This window comes from Elephantulus edwardii, unplaced genomic scaffold (assembly GCF_000299155.1).
Source record: "Elephantulus edwardii isolate Elephantulus edwardi_28Jun2011 unplaced genomic scaffold, EleEdw1.0 scaffold00308, whole genome shotgun sequence".
In the NCBI taxonomy this organism is placed as follows: domain Eukaryota; kingdom Metazoa; phylum Chordata; class Mammalia; order Macroscelidea; family Macroscelididae; genus Elephantulus; species Elephantulus edwardii.
Genome location: NW_006400058.1, coordinates 1875253 through 1895056, shown reverse-complemented (window position 1 = coordinate 1895056; position 19804 = coordinate 1875253). Strand labels below are relative to the sequence as shown.

Sequence of the window (19804 nt, the reverse complement as noted above, 5' to 3'; positions counted from 1 at the left end):
GATTTTTGTATGTTGATCTTGTATCCTGCTACTTTGCTGAATTGGTCAACTACGTCCAATAGTTTTCTTGCTGAGTCTTTAGGGTTTTCTAAGAATACTATCATGTCATCAGCATAGAGGGATAATTTTACCTCCTCGTTGCCTATTTGGATACCTTTTATTCCCTTCTCTTGTCTTATTGCTCTTCCGCTGGCTTTTTAATCACTAGGGAGTATATTGCCCAGGTTTCTACCAAAGAGCAGCTGGTGGGTTCCACATGCGTTTGGGATCGCAATACAGCTTCTTACCACTAGACCACCATAGCAACATGTAGGGCATGCTGAGCTGCTCTCCACCTGCCACTGTTCAGGAAAAGACAATCTCCTCCTGTAAGCACAGCTTTAATAATAAAAAACAAACAAAACCAAACACACGACCACTACAAATAAATTCACTGCCCTGGAGTTATTCCATCTCATGGTGACCCATCAGGTTTTCTAAAGGGAGGAGATTGCCACCTCCAAAACTCAAAAGAGGCCATCATGAGTCAAAATCGACTCAAGGACATTGGGTTTTGGATAATCTTCCCAGGACCAGATTGCCGGGTCTTTTTGTCTACCAAGCCCCTGGTGGGTTTAAACCTCTAGACTTTTCAGCTAGCAGCCAAGTGCTTAAACATTGTGCCACCAGGACATCTGTGCTCCTTATGCAGTATAGCAAAATGGGCTAAGAACTGAGGTTCAGGAGCCATGAGTCATTGTCCTTGTCTTTTTGAGGGAGGATTCTTTTGGAGACAGTTACTAAGCATGTCACAAGTACTTTGTAATCATGAGCTTTCTTGGTAGCTTTTAAAAAACTTTGCTTTGTTGCTATCAACTCAGCTCATTGCTGTTGAGTTAGAACCAACTCATAGTTTACTTGCCAGTGGGCTTCAAAGGCTACAAATAGCATGGGAGGAGGGTGCCAGTCTTTTTCCTGAGGAACCACTGGTAGATTGAAGCTGCCAGAGACTATGGCATTTCAGCTAGTATCTCAACTGTAGTTCCTATAGGAAGGTTTGTTTGAAGACCTCAGAGCTTCATAGGAAACTAAAGTTTCCAGAGACTGGAGCTCTTTGCCCTGGTTTCAGCTAGAGCCGAGCAGAGCCTGACACACTAGGATCAGAGTTGTCTGAGGGCAGCTCTTCACTCTGTAGTACTCACAGACTTTCTCAGGGATGTTACCTGGATAGTTTTGTTGTCAGTTGCCCACAACTCTTTCTGACTCCCCAGTTCTCACCATCTTCAAAACTGTGGGTTCTCAAGTTCATTGTCAATGGCCACTGTGTCTTTTGAGTCCTTTCAACCCAGGGGATTCAACTTAGAGCCCTGTATCAGACAGTTTTCTGTTGTGATCCATGTCTGTCTTGGTCTGGAAACTGCTCTAAACCCCATTCACCAGGCATGACCCTGCTGGTATTTGAAATACTGGTAGTACAGCTTCTGACTTCGCAGAAGCAAGTAAGTCACCACAGTATGGCAAGCTGGCAGGCAAATAGGGACAGGTGGCTTTAAGAGAGCTCCTCTGTGACTATATATGATTCCTGTGCTGAAGTCGATCTGTACCTAAAGTTGATCACATCTGTGGTGGGGACATCATCTGATTTTCCTTCCCCAATCCCTCTCTCTCTCAGTCCACTTCATGTGTTTTCACAGGGCAAAAAGCCCCTTGCCATCTGGAATCTTACTTCTTGTTATTATGTGCCATCAAGTCACCTGTGAGTCATAGCAACCCTGTGAAAAATAGCTCTGAAACCCACCCTGTCCTGAGCCAGTCTCACTGTCTTCAACACACCTTACCCCCATTACCCCAGTTACTGTGTCAATCCATCTTATCCAGATCCTTCCAAGCATCATGTCCTTCTCTAAGGACTGGTCCCTCATGGCAGTATGCCCAAAATATGTGAGACGGAGTTTCAAAATCCTTGCCTTCAAGGAGCAGCTTGTTTTCACCCTCTTCAGGACAGACTGTTTTTTTCTCTAGGCTGTCCATGGTATATTCAGTACTTTTCCCCAGCACTACAATACAAAGACATCAATTCTTCTGTCATCTGTATTCATTGTCCAGCACTCTGATGCATAGCAAGTAATTGTGAAGACCATGGCCTGACTCTAGTGTTCCTTAGTCTCTAGACTGATTGTTGCTCTTTAGCACTTTGGAGAGGTCCCTGACAGCAGATTTCCCTAATGCAATTTCTCTTTTGATTTCCTGACTGCTGGTGCTATAAGTATTGATTGTGGATCTGAATAAGCTGAAATTATTAAAAATCTCAATCTCTTCTTCATCTATCATGGTGCTGCCCAGTGATCAGAATCTCTGTCTTCTTGATGTTGAGTTTCAATCCATATTGAAGACTACACTTGACTTTTTGTAGCAAACGCTTCAAGTCCTTCTCAGTTTCAGTGAACAAGGTTGTACCATCTGCATACTGCAGATTGTTGATGAGTCTTCCTCCAATCCTGATGTCACATTCCTCCTCATAAAATCCAGCCTCCAGAATGATCTGTTCTACATATAGATTGAAAAGGTACAGAAACAGGATGCATCCCTGATGCGCTTCTTTCCTGAGTTTGAACATATAGTGAGTGTTTCCTTGCTCTATTCTGAGGACTACTTCCTGGTACAGGTATAGGTTTCACATTAGCACAATTTATATTCTGGGATTCCCATTCTTCTCAAGGTTAGTCACAATTTGTTGTTATCCACACAGTCAAATGCCTTTGCACACTCAATAAAACACAGATAGACACTCTTCTGGTACTCTTTGCTTTCAGCCAAGATCCACCTGGCATACACAATAATGTCTCTAGTGTCACGACCTCTTCTAAACCAGGCTTGTATCTCTGTCGATGTACTGTTCCAGTCGTTTTTGGATAATCTTCAGCGAGATTTTGCTTGTGTGTGATATTAATGATATTTTTGGTCACCTATTTTTAGAATTAGAATAAATATGGATCTCTTCCAGTCACTTGGACAGATAGTATACAGTGGGGGAGTAGTTATTAAAACCATGATCCAAAATACGATTGAATGGAATACCAATCTGCTCTGTACTAGGTTTTGAAATTTTGGTATTTCCAAACTCAGTTTTATTGAAGATGTACCTCCCCACAACCCATCTCATTAAGGGATATATTTCTAAAATGTTCTAAAATATATTAATATTAGGATAAATGTATAGGATACATAAAATGGAAATTCAGTTCCATTTAAAAACTCTCAAACTCATTGTCATTTTCCACAGAGCTGCTGATAGAGTTCGAACTGCCAGAGAGGTTCCACATTTGTGTTAGCAACGCAATTCCCAATGGACTAGCTAATAGAACTTCCTTCCATTAAAGTCTCTGTGAAAAAAGTACTTGCTCATTTTTTTTTAACCTTTGACTATAATTTGGCACAGGCTAGAGCAGGTTTCAGGGCTATTATACTTAGGGTCACTATGAGTCACAACTCATATGAGTCAACAACTTATTTGAGTGAAAGTTTACAAAGCAAATATTCCATTCAACCATTCAAATACACTTTGGTTCATGACTTAATAACTCCTACATTGCAGACGTCCCGCTTCTCTATGGTTCTTGTTTCTATTCATCTTTCTGCCCTCTTACTTCCTGCCATTTGAGCTTTATTCCTGGTGGTTCATGTCTTTTTATGCTCCATTACTGTTTTACATTTTAAATTCTAACATCTAATTTCAGAAATGCATGTAGAAGATGTGCAGCTCAGTGTATTGTCCCAAAGTGAATCCATCTGTTTAACCAGCCCCAATGTTGAGAACAAAATATAGAGAACAAGACCTCCCACCCACCCACACACTCCTTTCCCATGACTGCGCACCCAAGAGTAACCACCAACCTGATTTCCAATATAACTCTCTGGATTTCATATTAGTATGTTGTTGTTATGTGTCGTCAAGCTGGAACTGACTAATAGCTGACCCTCCAGCAGGTTTTCAGAGACTGTACGCCGCACAGTGGAAGATCACCTATCTGTCTCCAGATAGAGCATCTGGTGGATTGGAATCACCTGCCTTTGGATTGGCAGCACAACTCTTTGCCACTAGACCACTAGAATCTCCCCTTATATAATTATAGGATATATTCAACAACAACAAATAAAAAACATTTAAGTGTAGGATGTATTGTGCATGGCTTCTTTCACTCAATAGCACATTTGTAGAGTCTTCTATTATATTTATATATAACTTTAGATAGTTCAAGTTTATCACTATGTATTATTATGTGAATAAACTATAATTTCTCTTAATCTTTGGACATTGGGTGTTGTTTTTTTAAACATCACCAATTTGTTTAGACAGTTGGAACCTTTTAAATGACAGTGAAAATTGTACTTTTAAACATCCCTGTGACAAGTATTGGCAACATTGATGAGCTTTGCAACCATTTAAATGTAGAATGAGAATTATTTCTTAGTTGTCATCCTAATACAAGTGAAGGTAGTGTCTTGAAGAACCCTGCTCTAGGTCAGCACTCCTGAAACTTGCCTGGGCAGCATTAAATCAGCAGGGAATATTGATACCTCAAAGGTCCTCACTGAGGATGCTGCCAGGTTCACAGTTGATGCTGATGGTGCTAAGGCAGAAACCACACTTCAGAGCAGCAGGGCTCTGTGGGCATGCAGGTGGATCAGTGTAATGGAGAGGGCAGGAAAATGGGGTGGCAAATGCAACCTTTAAAGCTATAATAGTTCAGCTGCCGTCACAAAATGCCACAGATTAGGTGGTCCATAAGGATAAAAGGGAGCTGTGCTGCTAAATGGTGGTTTGGATCCCCTCCCGGCTCTAAGGGAAAAGAGAGTGTCTTCTCCCAGGCAGTAAAGCCTTGGCTACACAATGGAGGCTCAGCTAGGGGTCAGTTCTAACTTAATGGCAAGGAGTGCGAGGGACTTTTCATTACAAAGGCAGAAATGCGTTGTCTCAGTTCTGGAGGCTAACCAGAATTTGGATGTGCTGACTTCTTAGGACTCTGAGAGACACTTCTCCTAGCTTCTAGTGACAAATTATGGGCAGTTCCCAATTTACAACTGGGTTCCAACAACTCACTAAGCCAGTTCCTACAAAAACTGTATACTCTGTCCCTTTTATTTTCTCCTCTTTATCCATCATTATTCTATTATTTTTACCCTCTAGGCCACCAGAGCTCCCTTTGGGCATGTTGTCAGGAGCAGTCAGTTCTCGAGGGGAAAAAACATGTTGGGAAAGGTGGAGGGTCACAGAGAGAGGAAGACTTTCAACAAGATGGATTGACACACACAAACCTCCCCCCCAAAAACAAAACAAAACAAAAAAAAGACGAATTGACACAGTGACTATAACAGTGGCTTGAGTATAACAGAGATGATGGCATAGGAAATTTGAGGATGGCCAAGTTTAGATCTGTGCTCACAGGGTAGCTATGTATCATAGTCTACAACACCTAACAAGTATTTTTATAAATCACAACCCTGAACATAGAAATCTGAGAATGATAACATTTGCACGTTTGCAAATTATGCACAGCAACATTGTATTTAGTGTGTGTCACCAACAAGAAGATGTACAAAGACATGAAACAGATGGTCGTAAATGCAAGTGTTTTTTTTTTTTTTATCTTGAATGAGTTAATCAAGGGCTGCTTGTACACAGAGTACCTGTGGAGGACAATCTGCTGCACAATCTGCTGCTAAGTCTCTGTTATAAGGACATCATAATGGTTTGCCTTCTGCTGTCAGAGTCCTGACTCAGCGAGAAAACTCCATCGGATTTGGTTGGGGTTGTTTGTTTGTTTGTTTGTGGTGGTGGTGGTGGTAGTTCATTGGATTTTTGAGGCTGTAGTGGTAAGGAGTTGTGCTGCCATAACAAAGGTACTCGGTTCTAATCTCATCTCTGCTTGGGGGGCCTGTGGAGATGGGCTCTGTCATTTTATGTGATTTCCCAGAGCATCAGTTATGAGTTGGTCCTGACTTGATAGTACACAATAACAACAAGAGGAGACTGTCCTTTTTTCCACATGTAGTGGGCTGGTAGATTTGAACTGCTGACATCTCAGTTGTCATCATTGGTGTGTACCACTGCGAAGTTGGAACTGACTCATAAATTAGCCCCTAGAGGGTTTTCAGAGGAGACAGTAATTACATAGAAGGAAATGACACATATTTCTCTGAGGAGCAACTGGTGGATTTGAACCACTTGCCTTTGGGTTGACAGCACAGCTCCTTATCCACTTGGCCACCATACCTCTAGCGTTCCTTCATCTGGCTTAGGATCCAGTATGATGCTGTTAACTGGTAACATCTTCCCAGAGACGCTACTTCCAAACAGGTCACCTTCCAGGGCACCAGCATAGGACTTGAACGTAAATTTTGGAGGAGACATGTTCAATTCATAACACTGGCTTTCACCCTTCATAGGTGGGGAGCTCGACATGACTGTGGCTGTCAGTACCGACTTATTTGTCCAGCTTATAGATGCTAACCAGACTGTCCTGGATAAATTCTCTGCTGCCCCTGATCCCATTGAGCAGTGGAACAACAATGCCTGCTTTCAGGTGAGCCTGACAAGGGACTGGGGAGTAGATGGCGAAGATCCATTTTGGATATTTATCACTATACCTCAGAACTCCAAACCCATTGCCAGTGAGTCAATTCCAATTCAGAGCAACCTTCTGAGGCTTACAAAAGGAAACTGCCCATCTTTTGTCCTTAGGGGTTAGTGGATTTGAACTACTAACCTTACAGTTAACAGTACAATTGCATCTGTTTCATTTGCCATGCTTCTGTTGCAGTCAGTGACTTGTGGACCTCATCTGGATGGCTCTGATGTCTCCTGTAGTCACACACACAGTGATGTTTGTCAGGGGGATAATGGTGGCAAGACCAAAGCTGACCTCTTGGATCCCAGGGTTTCTTCATGAGACCTTTGGTCTGGACTAGTTTGAGCTTCCTCACAACATGGTAGTCCCAGGATATCAGACTGCTTCATTTTTAGTGGCTCAAGGCCTCACCGAGTAGGCTCTAGAGGAGGGCTGGGACCACATGCTGCCTTGCCTTTTTGACCCAACCTGGGAAACCTTTGATGAAAGCTCTCCAGGATTACTTCTGCCTCTCTGGGGTACCAGCTGATACCCTCAAGCCCAAGGAGAAGTCGATTAGACTCTACTTCTTGTCAAAAGGGGTATCCTGATGGTATAGTGGTTAAAGCACTAAGCTACAAACCCCATTAAGTCAGCAGATTGAACCCGGTAGTCCCTCTGCTGGAGAAAGATGCAGTAGTTTGCTTCCATGAAGATCACAGCCTTGGAAAGGGTTGTTTATAGACATCATAATTAGTAAATGACATTAATCAATGGATGCTGTTATTGTTGATTGCCTTTGAGTTGAGTATGACTCACAACGACCCTATGAACAAAAGGCCTGAAGCCTTTCTATAACTATCATCATTTATCAAAGTTGATAGAGTTTCTGGAGGCATGTTTAGGAAGTGGATGCCACTCTTGCTTCCATTAATATCTACTATATATTAATGAATTTGCATTGTTGTTGTTAGGTGCTGTATATCAGCCCTGACCCACGGCAATTCTACAGAATGAAGTGCTACCCAACACTGCACCCTTCTCCCGAGTGCAGCTGTCCCCGAGTTCATTATTGCCGTCACTCTGCCAGTCCACCCTGGTAAAGGTCTTCCTCCGTTTCACTGACCCTCAGCTTTTCCAACCGTGCTGTCCTTCTCCCGAGTGCAGCTTTTCTTCATGACATGCCCAAAGCATGTGAGACAGTCTCACGATCCTCATTTGTAAGGAACATTTTGGCTGCACTTCTTCCGAGGCAGATTTTGCTTGTTCTTTTAGCTGTTCGTGGTATATTCAGAATCCTGTGTGTACATCACAATTCAAAGGCATCAGTTCTTTGGCCTTCCGTATTCACTATCCAACTTGAACATGCTTATTTTGTTGTTGTTGATTGCCGTCAAGTTGGGCATGAATCAGTGGTAGTTAATGATATAAAACAAAATGTCTAAGAGTGTGTATGAGAAAAAAACAGTATGATTTGTAAATCTTTACATGAAAAAAAATTTTGTGAAACAGTCACAGCTGTGGAAACCACAGAGGGCAGTGTACTCCATCCTGCAGTGTTGCTGTGAGTTGCATGTGACTCTGTGGCCAGATCTGACTTCATGACTGTGGGTTTGGTTTGTTTGGTTTTCTTGAGGGATGTATAGCAAGATTCTAGAAGAGGGTATGGAACTAGAGGCATCGTGTGGCCATCTTTGGGAAGTCCTACCATCCAGGGAGCCCTGATCCCAAGCTTTGTGCTGACCCCTTTCTCTGCCCCCAGGTCAACCATGTGTTCTCCAAAGTCAAGTCAGGCATTCGCTTTGTGTCTTTCGAACACTGGGGCCAGGACACGCAGTTCTGGGCTGGCCACTACGGGGCGCGTGTTACCAACTCCGTTGTGACCGTGCAGGTCCATCCGTCCTAGTCGAGGGCTTCTCTTCTGGTTTCAACCAAACAGCCCAGCCATGTCTTGCAGTCAGTCTGGGACTGCTAAACAGCTCTCTTCATTATCTCAAGAGTTGTACCTGCCTCACATCTTGGAAACAGTGCACTGAGTTCGGGTCCTGCTCAGCCCTATCTCTGGGTTCCAGAAAATACTGGAGGAAGATTCTTCTATCAGATCCACCTGCCACTGCTGCTGTCGGATGGCCAGTGTTCTGAAGGCTGAACAAACAGGAAAGAAAGTGGATCTAAGAGAAGATCCCTGTCCCCCACGCTGGAGGTCCTCTGAGATTCAGCTGCAGGCGACTTGTCTCATCCAGTTTCTGCTTCAGTGACTGCTCTTTGGTACCTGTGGGGAAGCCCTGTCTTTATCACTGAACTGGGACTGCATTCTCACAAGGACTCCCAAGAGACATGCATTTTGGGTAGTGTTTTGCCACCTGAGGTTTCGAGCTGCAGGGCTGGGACTAGGTCCTAAAGCTGAAAACCAAAAGAGCTCACACAGTGTGGGGAGGAGATGATTTTCCACACGTTGACTTCTCTGAAGACACTTCTTGCGCCCAAATGTGGTCCTCGCAGATCCCTGTGATGGTCTAGTGTTCAAAATTATTTTCTGTTTCATTCTGAAATGTTTTTCAAGCACTGAGAGAATAGTATATCAATGACAGATCTGCCAATCACATGTAATAAATTTATTATTTTGCCAGGATGGCTTCAAAACTTTATTTAAAGAAATTCAGGCTTTTTTACTTTGCTACTTGGTACAGGGTGACTGGTGGACCCTGTGGCAGAAAGAAAATAGAGAAGAAACACAAGCTAATGTTTGGAGAGAGAATGGAAGAGTCAGGACAGTATCATTATCCATACCCAAATGAAGTTGATTCACAGCTACAGATTGTCAATCACTTAATTTTTTTTTTTAAATTCATTGCTGCACATTTTCTTACCCCTCAGGCCACCCTGCAGTGAAAAACCCTTGTTCCAGATTGTTGTCAAACACACAATGCCCAATCATATACTCCTTTCAGACAGTTCTTCCCCTCATCTGATCTAATGCAGTGCTCATTATATATCCACTCTTTCCTCATTCTCTCCCCAACCCTCCCCATGTCTGTCCTCTTTTATGACAATGGTGTTATGCAGTATTTGTTCTTTTGTGACTGAACCTATGTTGTGTAATGTTTTACGAGTTCATTGTTTTTCAGTACTGCATAATATTCCATTGTGTGAATGTACTGTAGTTTTTCTTTTCATTTGTGGATGGGCACCTGGTTTGCTTCTCTTCATTACTGTGAATGGTGCAGCAATGAACATGGGTGTGGGTACATCTGTTTGAATTATGGCTCTGGTTTCTGTAGGGTATATTGCCATTATTGGAAGTACTGGATTAAATGATATTTCAATTTCCAACTTCTTTTAATTTACATAAAATTTTTATTTTATACTTATTTACTTACAGAGTTCATACACATTGTTTTTTACACTGACCGAATCTTTCCCATTTCCTTTACCCACCCCAATTTTCAGCATTTTGAGAAAGCACCAGATTGCTTCTTTAGTGGCTAAACCGTTTTACATTGCCACAAAGAGTTCCAGTCTCTCCACAACCTCACCAGCATTTGTTGTTTGCTGCCCTGTTGAACTTTCCTATGGTTGCTGGAGTGAGATTATATTTCATAGTTGTTTTGATTTGCATCTCTGATAGCTAGGGATTTTTAACATTTCTTCATGTGTTTGCTATCTGAATGTCTTCTCTGGTGAAGTGTCTATTCATATCCTGTGTCATTCTTAAATATTTTGAGTAGATGGTAGGGGTAGACAGGATTTTTGATATAGTGTCAAAATGACACCACTGTTGTGACTAGGTACAAGGATTAAATGAGAATGTACAATGGCAAGATCAGGCTGTCCTCAGGTCACTCTTAGCTGGCATCTGGAAGCATGGATATAGGCAGTGTTCCTACCATTTCATTACTGATGGGGGATGGATCGCTGTGTCTAGAATGTTCTTGCAAACGGTATGGTTTGTGCTGAACCTGATTTCCTAGTAGGAGTCTGAGATTTTGATATGTATGAGGCAGAGGGTGCCAGTGTGACCAGAATCCAGTGAAAACTTACAGTTCTAAGCTTCTCAGTGAACTTCCCCACAGAAACATCACACAGTACAACCAGCTGTATTTTTATTGCAGGGAGCCGTGTGCTTTGTGATCCCACCAAGGAAGGAAGGCACTTAGGAACCTCTCTGCAGATTCTTCTAGATACACTTGTGACTTTTACAGTGCTGCTGTGTTGCTCGTTTTACTGCACTTTGCTTTGTTGTTGTTGTTTTGTACTGTAGAGTTGTAACCAACCCAGAGCTGACCCACTGGCAGGTTTTCAGAGGCAGTTTAATCACAGAGGAGGAGATTGCCTATCCTTCTCCCTCAGGGCAGCTGGTGGATTAGAACGAAGTGCCTTCAGGATTGTAGTGCAGCTTCTTGACACTAGGCCACAAAAACTCCCCACACTTTGCTTTATCACAGATAATTGTGGTTTTTAAACTTTAAAAAATTTAAAGTGTGTGACAACCTTTTGTCGAACAAGTCTGCTGGTGCCATTTTTGTAGCTATACGTGCTCACTTCATATTTCTGTGTCACACTTTGAAACTGGGACAGATAGGGCTCCATTGTCAAAGCATGTTCTGGGCCCAAAGACTGATTTAGATGGTCCAGGTAAATATCAGAGGCTGTATAACGGATATTTTCCCAAAGCATATATCTTAGCCGTGCGTAGAACCATATACTGGGTCTTGTGAGATCATCTAGTAAGTCTTTAAAGGTAGGGATGATGTTGGGGTGATTCTGACCCTAATGCACTAAAATATGTTGTTGTTGTTGTTGTTGTTGAGTTGCCTACTGCTCATAGAGGCCCTGTGAATGATGGATCTGTATCCTTTCCTGTCTGGTGCCATCCTCATCATCTCCGACATACATCTCATTGTTACAGTAACTGTGTCAAACCATCTCATTGAGTGTCTTCACCCACATTTCCAAGCATGATGTCTTTGCCCTGACAACATGCCCAAAATATGTGAGACAAAGCTTCACCATCCTTGCCTTTAAGAGCACCCTGGCTGCACCTTCTCCAAGACAGACTTTTTTTGTTGTTCTTTTGGCAGTCCATGGGCTATTCGGAACCCTTTTCCAACACCACAACTCAAAGACATTGTTTCTTCTTCTGTCATCCTTATTCATTGTCCAATTTTCAGATGCATAGGAAGTAATTGAAAATTACCATGGCTTAGTCATGAGTACAACTATATTCTGAATCTTGTAAGAAGTCTAGGAAGCCTTGTATTCACAACCTGGAGAAATAAACGTTTTGCCTGTATAATATTTAAGAAAAAGGAAGTCTTCAAATGTAGGGTTGGTTTGGGGGTAACCCTTACACACTGAAACCTATAGTGTTATTTTAAAAAGAGTCAAAGGAGGGCAAAACCTTGGCTGGGTGTCTGGGGATTTGCCCATGATATAAAACATCGACTTAAGTTGCTCTCATTAGAGGTAGAAGTTGTCAGTAAATTCACACTTCTGTCATTAAGTTAGTTTCAAGCTTCAGCACCCCTTCATTGGGCTTCTGTGAATGCGGCTCTTTATGAGACGAGACAGCCCATCTTCTCTCCCACAGAGCAGCTGATGAAGTCAGACTGCTAGAGACGCAGCCTTCTGATTACCAGCTCAACACCCTACGGATTGGGCCACCAAAGCTCCTTAAACATTGTCTCTATGGCTGCTTTTCATTATGTTGACTAAAATGAGGGGAAAAGGTAGCCCAAGCTATACTTTTGGGCTTTTTCCTCTGTTCTCCAGGTGGAAACTTTGGTGGGCGCAAGGAAAATTAGTTTGTGAAAGAGCACTCTAAAACCGAGGTGTTTGACACAGCTGAAGTGGCTGACACCAGTCTGAAGAGGACTCCCTTTTGTCCTAGGCCCCTCCTTCTGCTTTTTAGCGTATACAACCTATGACCACAGTCATGGCCAAAATTATCTATTATGGTAACATCCTGAGGTGCGCTTCTTCCACCCAGAATGTTGCAGGAACTGCATCTGGAAGACAGGAAACTGAGACAAAAGTTGAGTATCCCAGCCCATAGAATTTCTTGGTAAATGGGTGTTAAAAGAACACATTGAACCAATTAAATACACCACCAATACTCTTTCCCCAACTCTGTACAGAATTCTGCAAAACTGAATACAAAGGACATGTACTTTCCACTTTGGAATGCCATTTAGAATGTTTGGTTTTGGTGCTTCTTGATCTACAAATCTTTGAATCTGAATAAAAGCACTTTTATTTTCCAGAATCTCTGTTTCATTTTTAACTGTTTGTAACTTTTCTCTCTTCCAGGCAGGAGGGCAAACGGTAAACATTCTCAGAAGATGGGCTTTGAGTAGATCAAAACTGTTGATTTGCAATGCTGGACAAAAAGAATCAATCCATTTCCCAGGGTGATTACCTACTGATGCTAACAAGCTCCACAGGTGGGTGGCTTTAGTGGACAAATTTATTTTCTCACAGTTGTTTTGTGGTATTATGGACCTTCCAGAAGTGTTCAGAGGCTGTAAAATATTATCTTTCTCCTTCGAAGCAGCTGGCAGATTTGAACCACTTGCCTTTGTGTTGGCAGCACAACCCCCTATCCACTAGGCCACCATAGCTCCCTCAGTTTTGGAGGCATCTGCTTTAGGGGAAGGATTTATCTCTGTCTCTTCAGCTTCTATTCCTTGACAATTATGTGATCTGGCATCTCTCACAGAGCAGGATCATGAACAAATTAAAAGTATAAGTCTATTTTAAAATATTTTTTGTTGGTTTCCGTATATTATGTTTCATTCATATACATTGTGTTTTATACAATCTCTCATTTATATTATGTTTCATACAATCTTTAATATACATTCTATTTTACCCTTTTTTTGTGGATGGAGTTGAAACAGAAGCAAATGGGAAGGATCTGAATAAAAAGACAGGGTAATGATGGGCAAGATCCAATGGTGATTGATTTTTTAAAACACAATACATGAGAATGCTTGTATGAAACACAATGTGAATGAAGAATAGTGTGGAACGCAATGTATATAAACTTTGTAAGTGTAAGTTTATTGAGGGCTACAGTCGGTCCCAACTGGTAAAACACTCCTAGTCATAGAAAGAACATGTCTGCTCCACTGGGCTGGGGAAGGGATACATTCTTGCTATTGTTGGAGCAGGAACTAAAGGTTAAAAAATTCTTAAGTGGCTGAAAGATAATCAGGAGAGTCAAGGGTGGACTATCTAGAAGCAAGAATTTCCCAGGAGTATGTGTGTGTGTGTGTATCTCATATATATGAGATTACTTACTGATTAAAGGTCCATGCCATTCATAAGTGGATACATGAGTAGACAAGCAAGACAGACATGGATAGATGAAAGGGACTCTACTCACAACTGTGCACACGTTTGTTACAGATTTTCATACATATGAGTATGTTGTTGTTGATTGCCTTGAGTCGAGCATGACTCATAGAGACTCTATGAACAAAAGGCCTGAAGTTCCTCTACAACCATAGACATTTATCAAAGTTCATAGAGTTTCCAGAGGCATGTGTATATGCTATAAATATATCCATGTGGAAAGCAAAGCCACTTCAGAGAATTATGCTGAATGAACTAATTCATACTCATAAGGACAAATACCGCAAACAATCGTTTTTGTAGATAACAATAAAATGTGTATGAGGATCCAAGTTGGCAGGAGGTGGAGGAACAGAGATGTGAAGATGAGCAGGGGGTAGATCACATGGTCACACAATTTGTGGAGGGTGGGGAGGTAAAGGAAATTGGAAAGACCTGGCCGAGATCTGGAAAGACAGCGTATTGGGAGGCATAGTTCATTGGTGATTAATTTTATAAAATATAATAAATGAAAATGACTGTATGAAACAATGTGAATGAAGTCTGAAATAACTTGTAAGCAAACCAATATAAAATAAAAATTTAAAAAGAAAGCAAAGCCAAAAGGTAGCAATATTATGTAAACTTCTTTATCGTAACCAGACAGCCTGAGTGTTGCCAACCCTGAGGCCTTGCAGCCACTCCTTTAGGGGACATGAAGGTCAATTGATGGGCACAACACAGTCCACACCGTGTTCTACATCCTCCTCTAGTGAGTAGAGACTGCGGTCATAAAAGTTTGTGAGTGGCCTCTGAGGGGAAGCTATGGGTTTCTCTTTGTTCAGAACAAAGAAGAGAATAGAAAATCAAAGACACGTAGAAATAGAAGAGCTTATGGACCAGAAGAACTAGATATCACCTCAGTTCCACTGCTAACTGCTATGAAAGGGTTTATAGCAGCAGGTCCTGGAGAAAAATGTGGAACAAAATTAAAAATTACCAGCTTTGCTGGTCTAATAGAGACTGGTAGAACCCTTGATCCTAAGGTCTTTGAGCCTGGAGCTACACTCCTGTGGCTCAACTTTTAGCCGAACAATCCCCTAATAAGGCCCATCCCATGAGTTGATTCCAAATTACAAGGACCGTTCATTGAGTTTTCAAGGTTGTCAACATTTACGGGAGGAGACTGCCAATATTTCTCAGAGGGGCTGGCAGTTTCTAACTGCTCACCTTTTGATTAGCAATCTTCTGTGTTATACACTTACACCACCAGAGCTCCTTAGTACATCTAGATCTATAATAAAAAAGACAAACCCCAAAGAAACAAACAAACAAAAAAAACCAGCTTGTAATTTCTCATGCAGGGAAAACGAAAAAGAAAAAGAAATGTGCTATTAGAACTGACTCATAGCTGACCCTCCAGCAGGTTTTCAGGTGCCATAAATCACAGAGGAAGAGACTACTGATGGAATTTGGGTTGGCAGCACCACTCCTTACCGTTAGGCCACCATAGCTTTAATGAAATGTTGGTGGAACACAAACTCTTTCCTTTCTGTTTCTGCTGAAAAGATTGCACTTAAAATCTCTTTGCAGATGGAAAACAGTCTCTTTTTATTAAAAATAAAATAAAATAAAACAAACAAAACAAACCACAAAAAAACCATTCTCTTTAATGGATGAGTTTTGCCTCTACTGGAAATATCTGAGAATGGAGAGGCAGCAGGGAGAAATACTTTTGATCCATACATTTGGGTTTGCTTTTGAACCCAAGCTAACTTCAAACAACTGATCTTGAGGGGCTGATGGTTTTCCACTTTGATGTACGTATGTTTAAATGGGTCAGTTTGGGCTCCAAGGCAGACAGAGGAAAAGGGGATTAGGAAAGTCTAACTTGTCACTTGGATTAAGAATTTGGCTATCTTGCTGCTGCTGCTGCTGCTGCTGCTGCTGCTGCTGCTGCTGCTACTGCTGCTACAGAAAAGCTGCTGGTTGTTTGAAATCTTGCACTCACAGATTCTTTCTAGACCTGACTCTAAGCTGCAGCCTGAGGCTGAGTTGAAAACAAGTGTAATCTCAGTGAACTCTGCAGAATTAAAAACAGGATTTGCGTGCTAGAACCTTACATATTCAAGACACAAATCTGTGAAGTGGCTCTGTGCTGTGTTAACTGTGTCAAGGTGACCATGATCCTTTGTATAATGTGACTATTCATGTATTGTGAATTCTGACCTCTGTGATGTTAATGAGGTAGCTCTGGTGGTGTCTATAGGGAGTTACACTGCTAAACCAAAGGCCACACTTCTCTGGCAACTCAAATCTGCCAGCAGCTGCTTGTAAGAAAGATGAGCATCTCCTTTTGTGTGATTTACAGCCTCCAAAAGCCAATGGAGGGTCAGCTATGAGTTGGCTTAATGAGGCTGGATTGGAAGTGGTCCTATAAAACTGTGATCAACCTGATATGATGAAGAGGAGGGAAGCCGTCTCAGTGAGAGGCCTGCATTGAATAATGTATGGACTCTGGCGTAACTGGAGACCTGTTTGTTTGATCCCACCTCTAGCTAAATGGCTTGAGACCTCTGGACTTGAACTAGTGGCCTGCCCTAATTGCCAATTTTAAACTCATAACTTTGGATCTATTATTCTCCAAATCCCAAAATCTGTGACTCTGCTTGGCAACAACCTTTGGATTCTTCAGACCGGTACTGCTAACCACTTGGACTCATTACCCTCCCCCCACAAAGCTGAGGTCTGACTCACAGACCTGGGACTTGCAAACCTCCACAAGCACCTGAGGCATTGCACTGAAACAAATCTACCTGTCAAGAACTCTAAAGATGTGTTGCACCTACAACCAGGAGAAGACAAAATAGATGAATGGGATCTTCTAAGAATCAAATGCACAACCAAAAACTTCTCCACCAGGGTAAAAAGGGAAGCTACAGACACGGAAAAAATATTTGGTAATGACATATCAGATAAGGGACTTATATCCAGAATTTATAAAATACTTGAGCACCACAACAAGATAAAGGTAAATAATCCAATAGAAAAATGGACACAGGATATGAACAGACACTTCACCAAAGAAGACATTCAGATGGCTAACAAGCACATGAAGAAATGTTCAAAATCCCTAGCTCTAAGAGAGATGCAAATCCAAAAACTATGAGATAATCATCTTACCCCCGTCAGAACTGCAAAGTTTCACAGAACAGCAAGCAACAAATGATGGCGAGGTTGTGGAGAAACTAGAACCCTTATTCACTGTTGGTGAGAGTGTAAAATGGTGCAACCACTGTGGAAGGTGGTATGGCACTTTCTCAAAAAGTTGCAAATAGAGATACTATTTGACCCGGAAATTCAACTACTGGGAATATACCCCAAAGAGACCATTAACTGGCATCCAGATATATGCACACCCATGTTTATCACGGCTTTGTTCACAATAGCAAGGAACTGGAAACAACCTAAGTGCCCATCAACAAAAAAATGGATAGAGAAGCTGTGGTATATTCACACAATGGAATACTATGCTGCATTGAAAAACAAGGAACTCATGCAATATTATCCAAAATGGGTGACTCTGGAGGACATTATGCTAAGTGAAGTATCTCAATCACAAAAAGGACAAATACTGCATGGTGCTACTGTTGTAGAGCAGGACTGACCTTGGGGTTGGGAAGAGACTGAGAAGGATGGGTTCAATAATGTATTCTGCACTGAAACAGATGAGGGAGAAAACTGTTTAAGAGGCAAAATTATTAGGTATTTTTGTCATGACAGGAGTCCAGAGCAAAGGCTGTATAGTGGAGTGGACCTGGGGGGAGGGATTGTAAAACAATGAAAGAATTTTTCTTTTAGTTTTCCGAGAGGGTAGTGTACTAGGAGGGAGGGTTGGGAGGGGAGAAAAGGGCAACAATGAATGACTGGAAATCCAAAGTCTCTGTAAATTTTCATTGAAATTAATAATAAATTTTTAAAAAGTGTTGCATTGGGAAAATCTACTGTCAGGGACCTCTCCAAAATGCTAAAGAGCAACCATGTCAGTTTAAAGATTAAGGTGCACTTGATGCAAGTGCTTTCAGTCACTTCCTATGTATCTGAAAGTGGGGCAATTAGAAGAATCAACACCTTTAAATTATGGTGTTGGAGAAGAATATTGAATATTCCATTAACTGCCTGGAGAAGCGACACGTCTGTCTTGGAAGAAATGCAGTCAGGGTCCTCTTTAGAGGCAGGGATGGTGAGACTGTCTCACTTTGAGCATGTTGTCAGGAGAGAAAAGACCTCATGCTGGGAAGGGTGGAGGGTCGGGGAAGGAGAGGAAGACCTTCAACAATATGGATTGACACAGTGACTGGAACAATGGGCTCCAGCATATTAGATCATGAGGATGGTACAGGATAGGGCAAGGTTCACTGTTGTTTATAGAGTTACTGTAAGTCATAGTTGACTTGATGGTACAACAAGAAAACAATGATAAAAATCCATTTTAAATGAGACACAAATGACACTACACTAAAGGAGAGTAGGAAAAAAGAAAGTGACGGTGACATTTTTAAAAACACACAGTTTGTTGTTGTTATGTGCCATCGAGTCGACTGCAATGCATAGTGTCCCTATATACAGCGGCTCTGAAGCCTGCCCTGTCCTGAGCCAGTCTCACTGATTCTGACACACCAACCCCAATACCCCAGTTACTTTATCAGTCCATCTCATCGGAGTCTTCTCTCCTGCTCTGTCCCTTCACCCTTCTGAGCATGATGTCCTTCTCCAAGGATTGGTCCCTCCTGGCCATGTGCCCAAAATATGTGAGATGGCACTTCAAAATCCTAGCCTCCAAGGAGAAAACTTGGTTTCATCTTTTCCAAGGCAGACAGACCTATCTGTTTTCTTGGCGATCCATGGTATGTTCAAGACTATTCTCCAGCACCACAACTTGAAAACATTGATTCTTCTTCTGTTCAGGTCTCTGAAGCATAGCAAGTAATTGCAAAGACCATGGCTGGATTAGGCACACCTTCATCTGACTCAGGAAGGACCTCTGACTGCAGATTTCCCCAGTGCAATTTGTCTTTTGATTTCCTGACCGCTGGTGCCAAGAATGTTGATTGTGGAGCTGAACAAGCTGTAATTGTTAACAACCTCAATCTCTTCCCCATCTATCATGATGCTGCCAGTTGGCCCAGTGATGAGAATCTTTGTCTTCTTGATGTTGAGCTTCAATCCATATTGAAGACGACAGTCCTTGACCTTCTGCAGCAGGTGCTTCAGATCCTCCACACTTTGAGCAAGCAGGGTTGTGTCGTCTGTATAATGTAAGCTGTTGATGAGTCTTTTTGCAATCCTGATGCCATATTCCTTATAAAATCCAGCTTCCTAAGTGATCTGCATATAGATTGAAAAGATATGGAAAAAGGATGCATCCCTGACACGCTCCTTTCCTTATTTTAAACCATGCAGTGTTTCCTTGCTCTGTTTTGAGGACTGCTTCCTGGTCCAAGTAGAGGTTTCACATAATCACAATCAAGTGTTCTGGGATTCCCATTCTCCTCAAGGTTAGCCACAATTTGTTGTGATCCACACAGTCAAATGCCTTTGCACAGTCAATGAAACACAGACGTTCCTCTGGTACTCTTTGCTTTCTGCCAAAATCCATCTGACATAAAATTCTTAATGACCAAATATGGAACAAAATTAAGTGTAAAACTAAATAATGAGAGTAAGATTATAGTGGATTTAATAAAATGGGGACCCAAAAGTTAATAAAGCACAATGAACAAATGCATAAACTGAAAAGCTGATAAAAAAATGAGCTATTTCTGTCATGGAGGAACATCCTTGAGTTTGCCTAAATAAAACCAAAGTCTAGTGAGGTATAC

General features: G+C 41.8%; 1 protein-coding gene across 1 annotated transcript in view; it reads left to right on the top strand.

Moving 5' to 3' along the window:
- FBXO27 (F-box protein 27) overlaps positions 1–8493 on the top strand; it is a 12451-nt gene extending 3958 nt beyond the window's left edge. The window contains 3 exon segments of the mRNA XM_006901120.1: positions 6427–6469; positions 6471–6563; positions 8350–8493. Of these exon segments, the coding sequence (XP_006901182.1) occupies positions 6427–6469; positions 6471–6563; positions 8350–8493 (280 nt within the window).
- The last annotated feature ends 11311 nt before the right edge of the window (positions 8494–19804 follow it).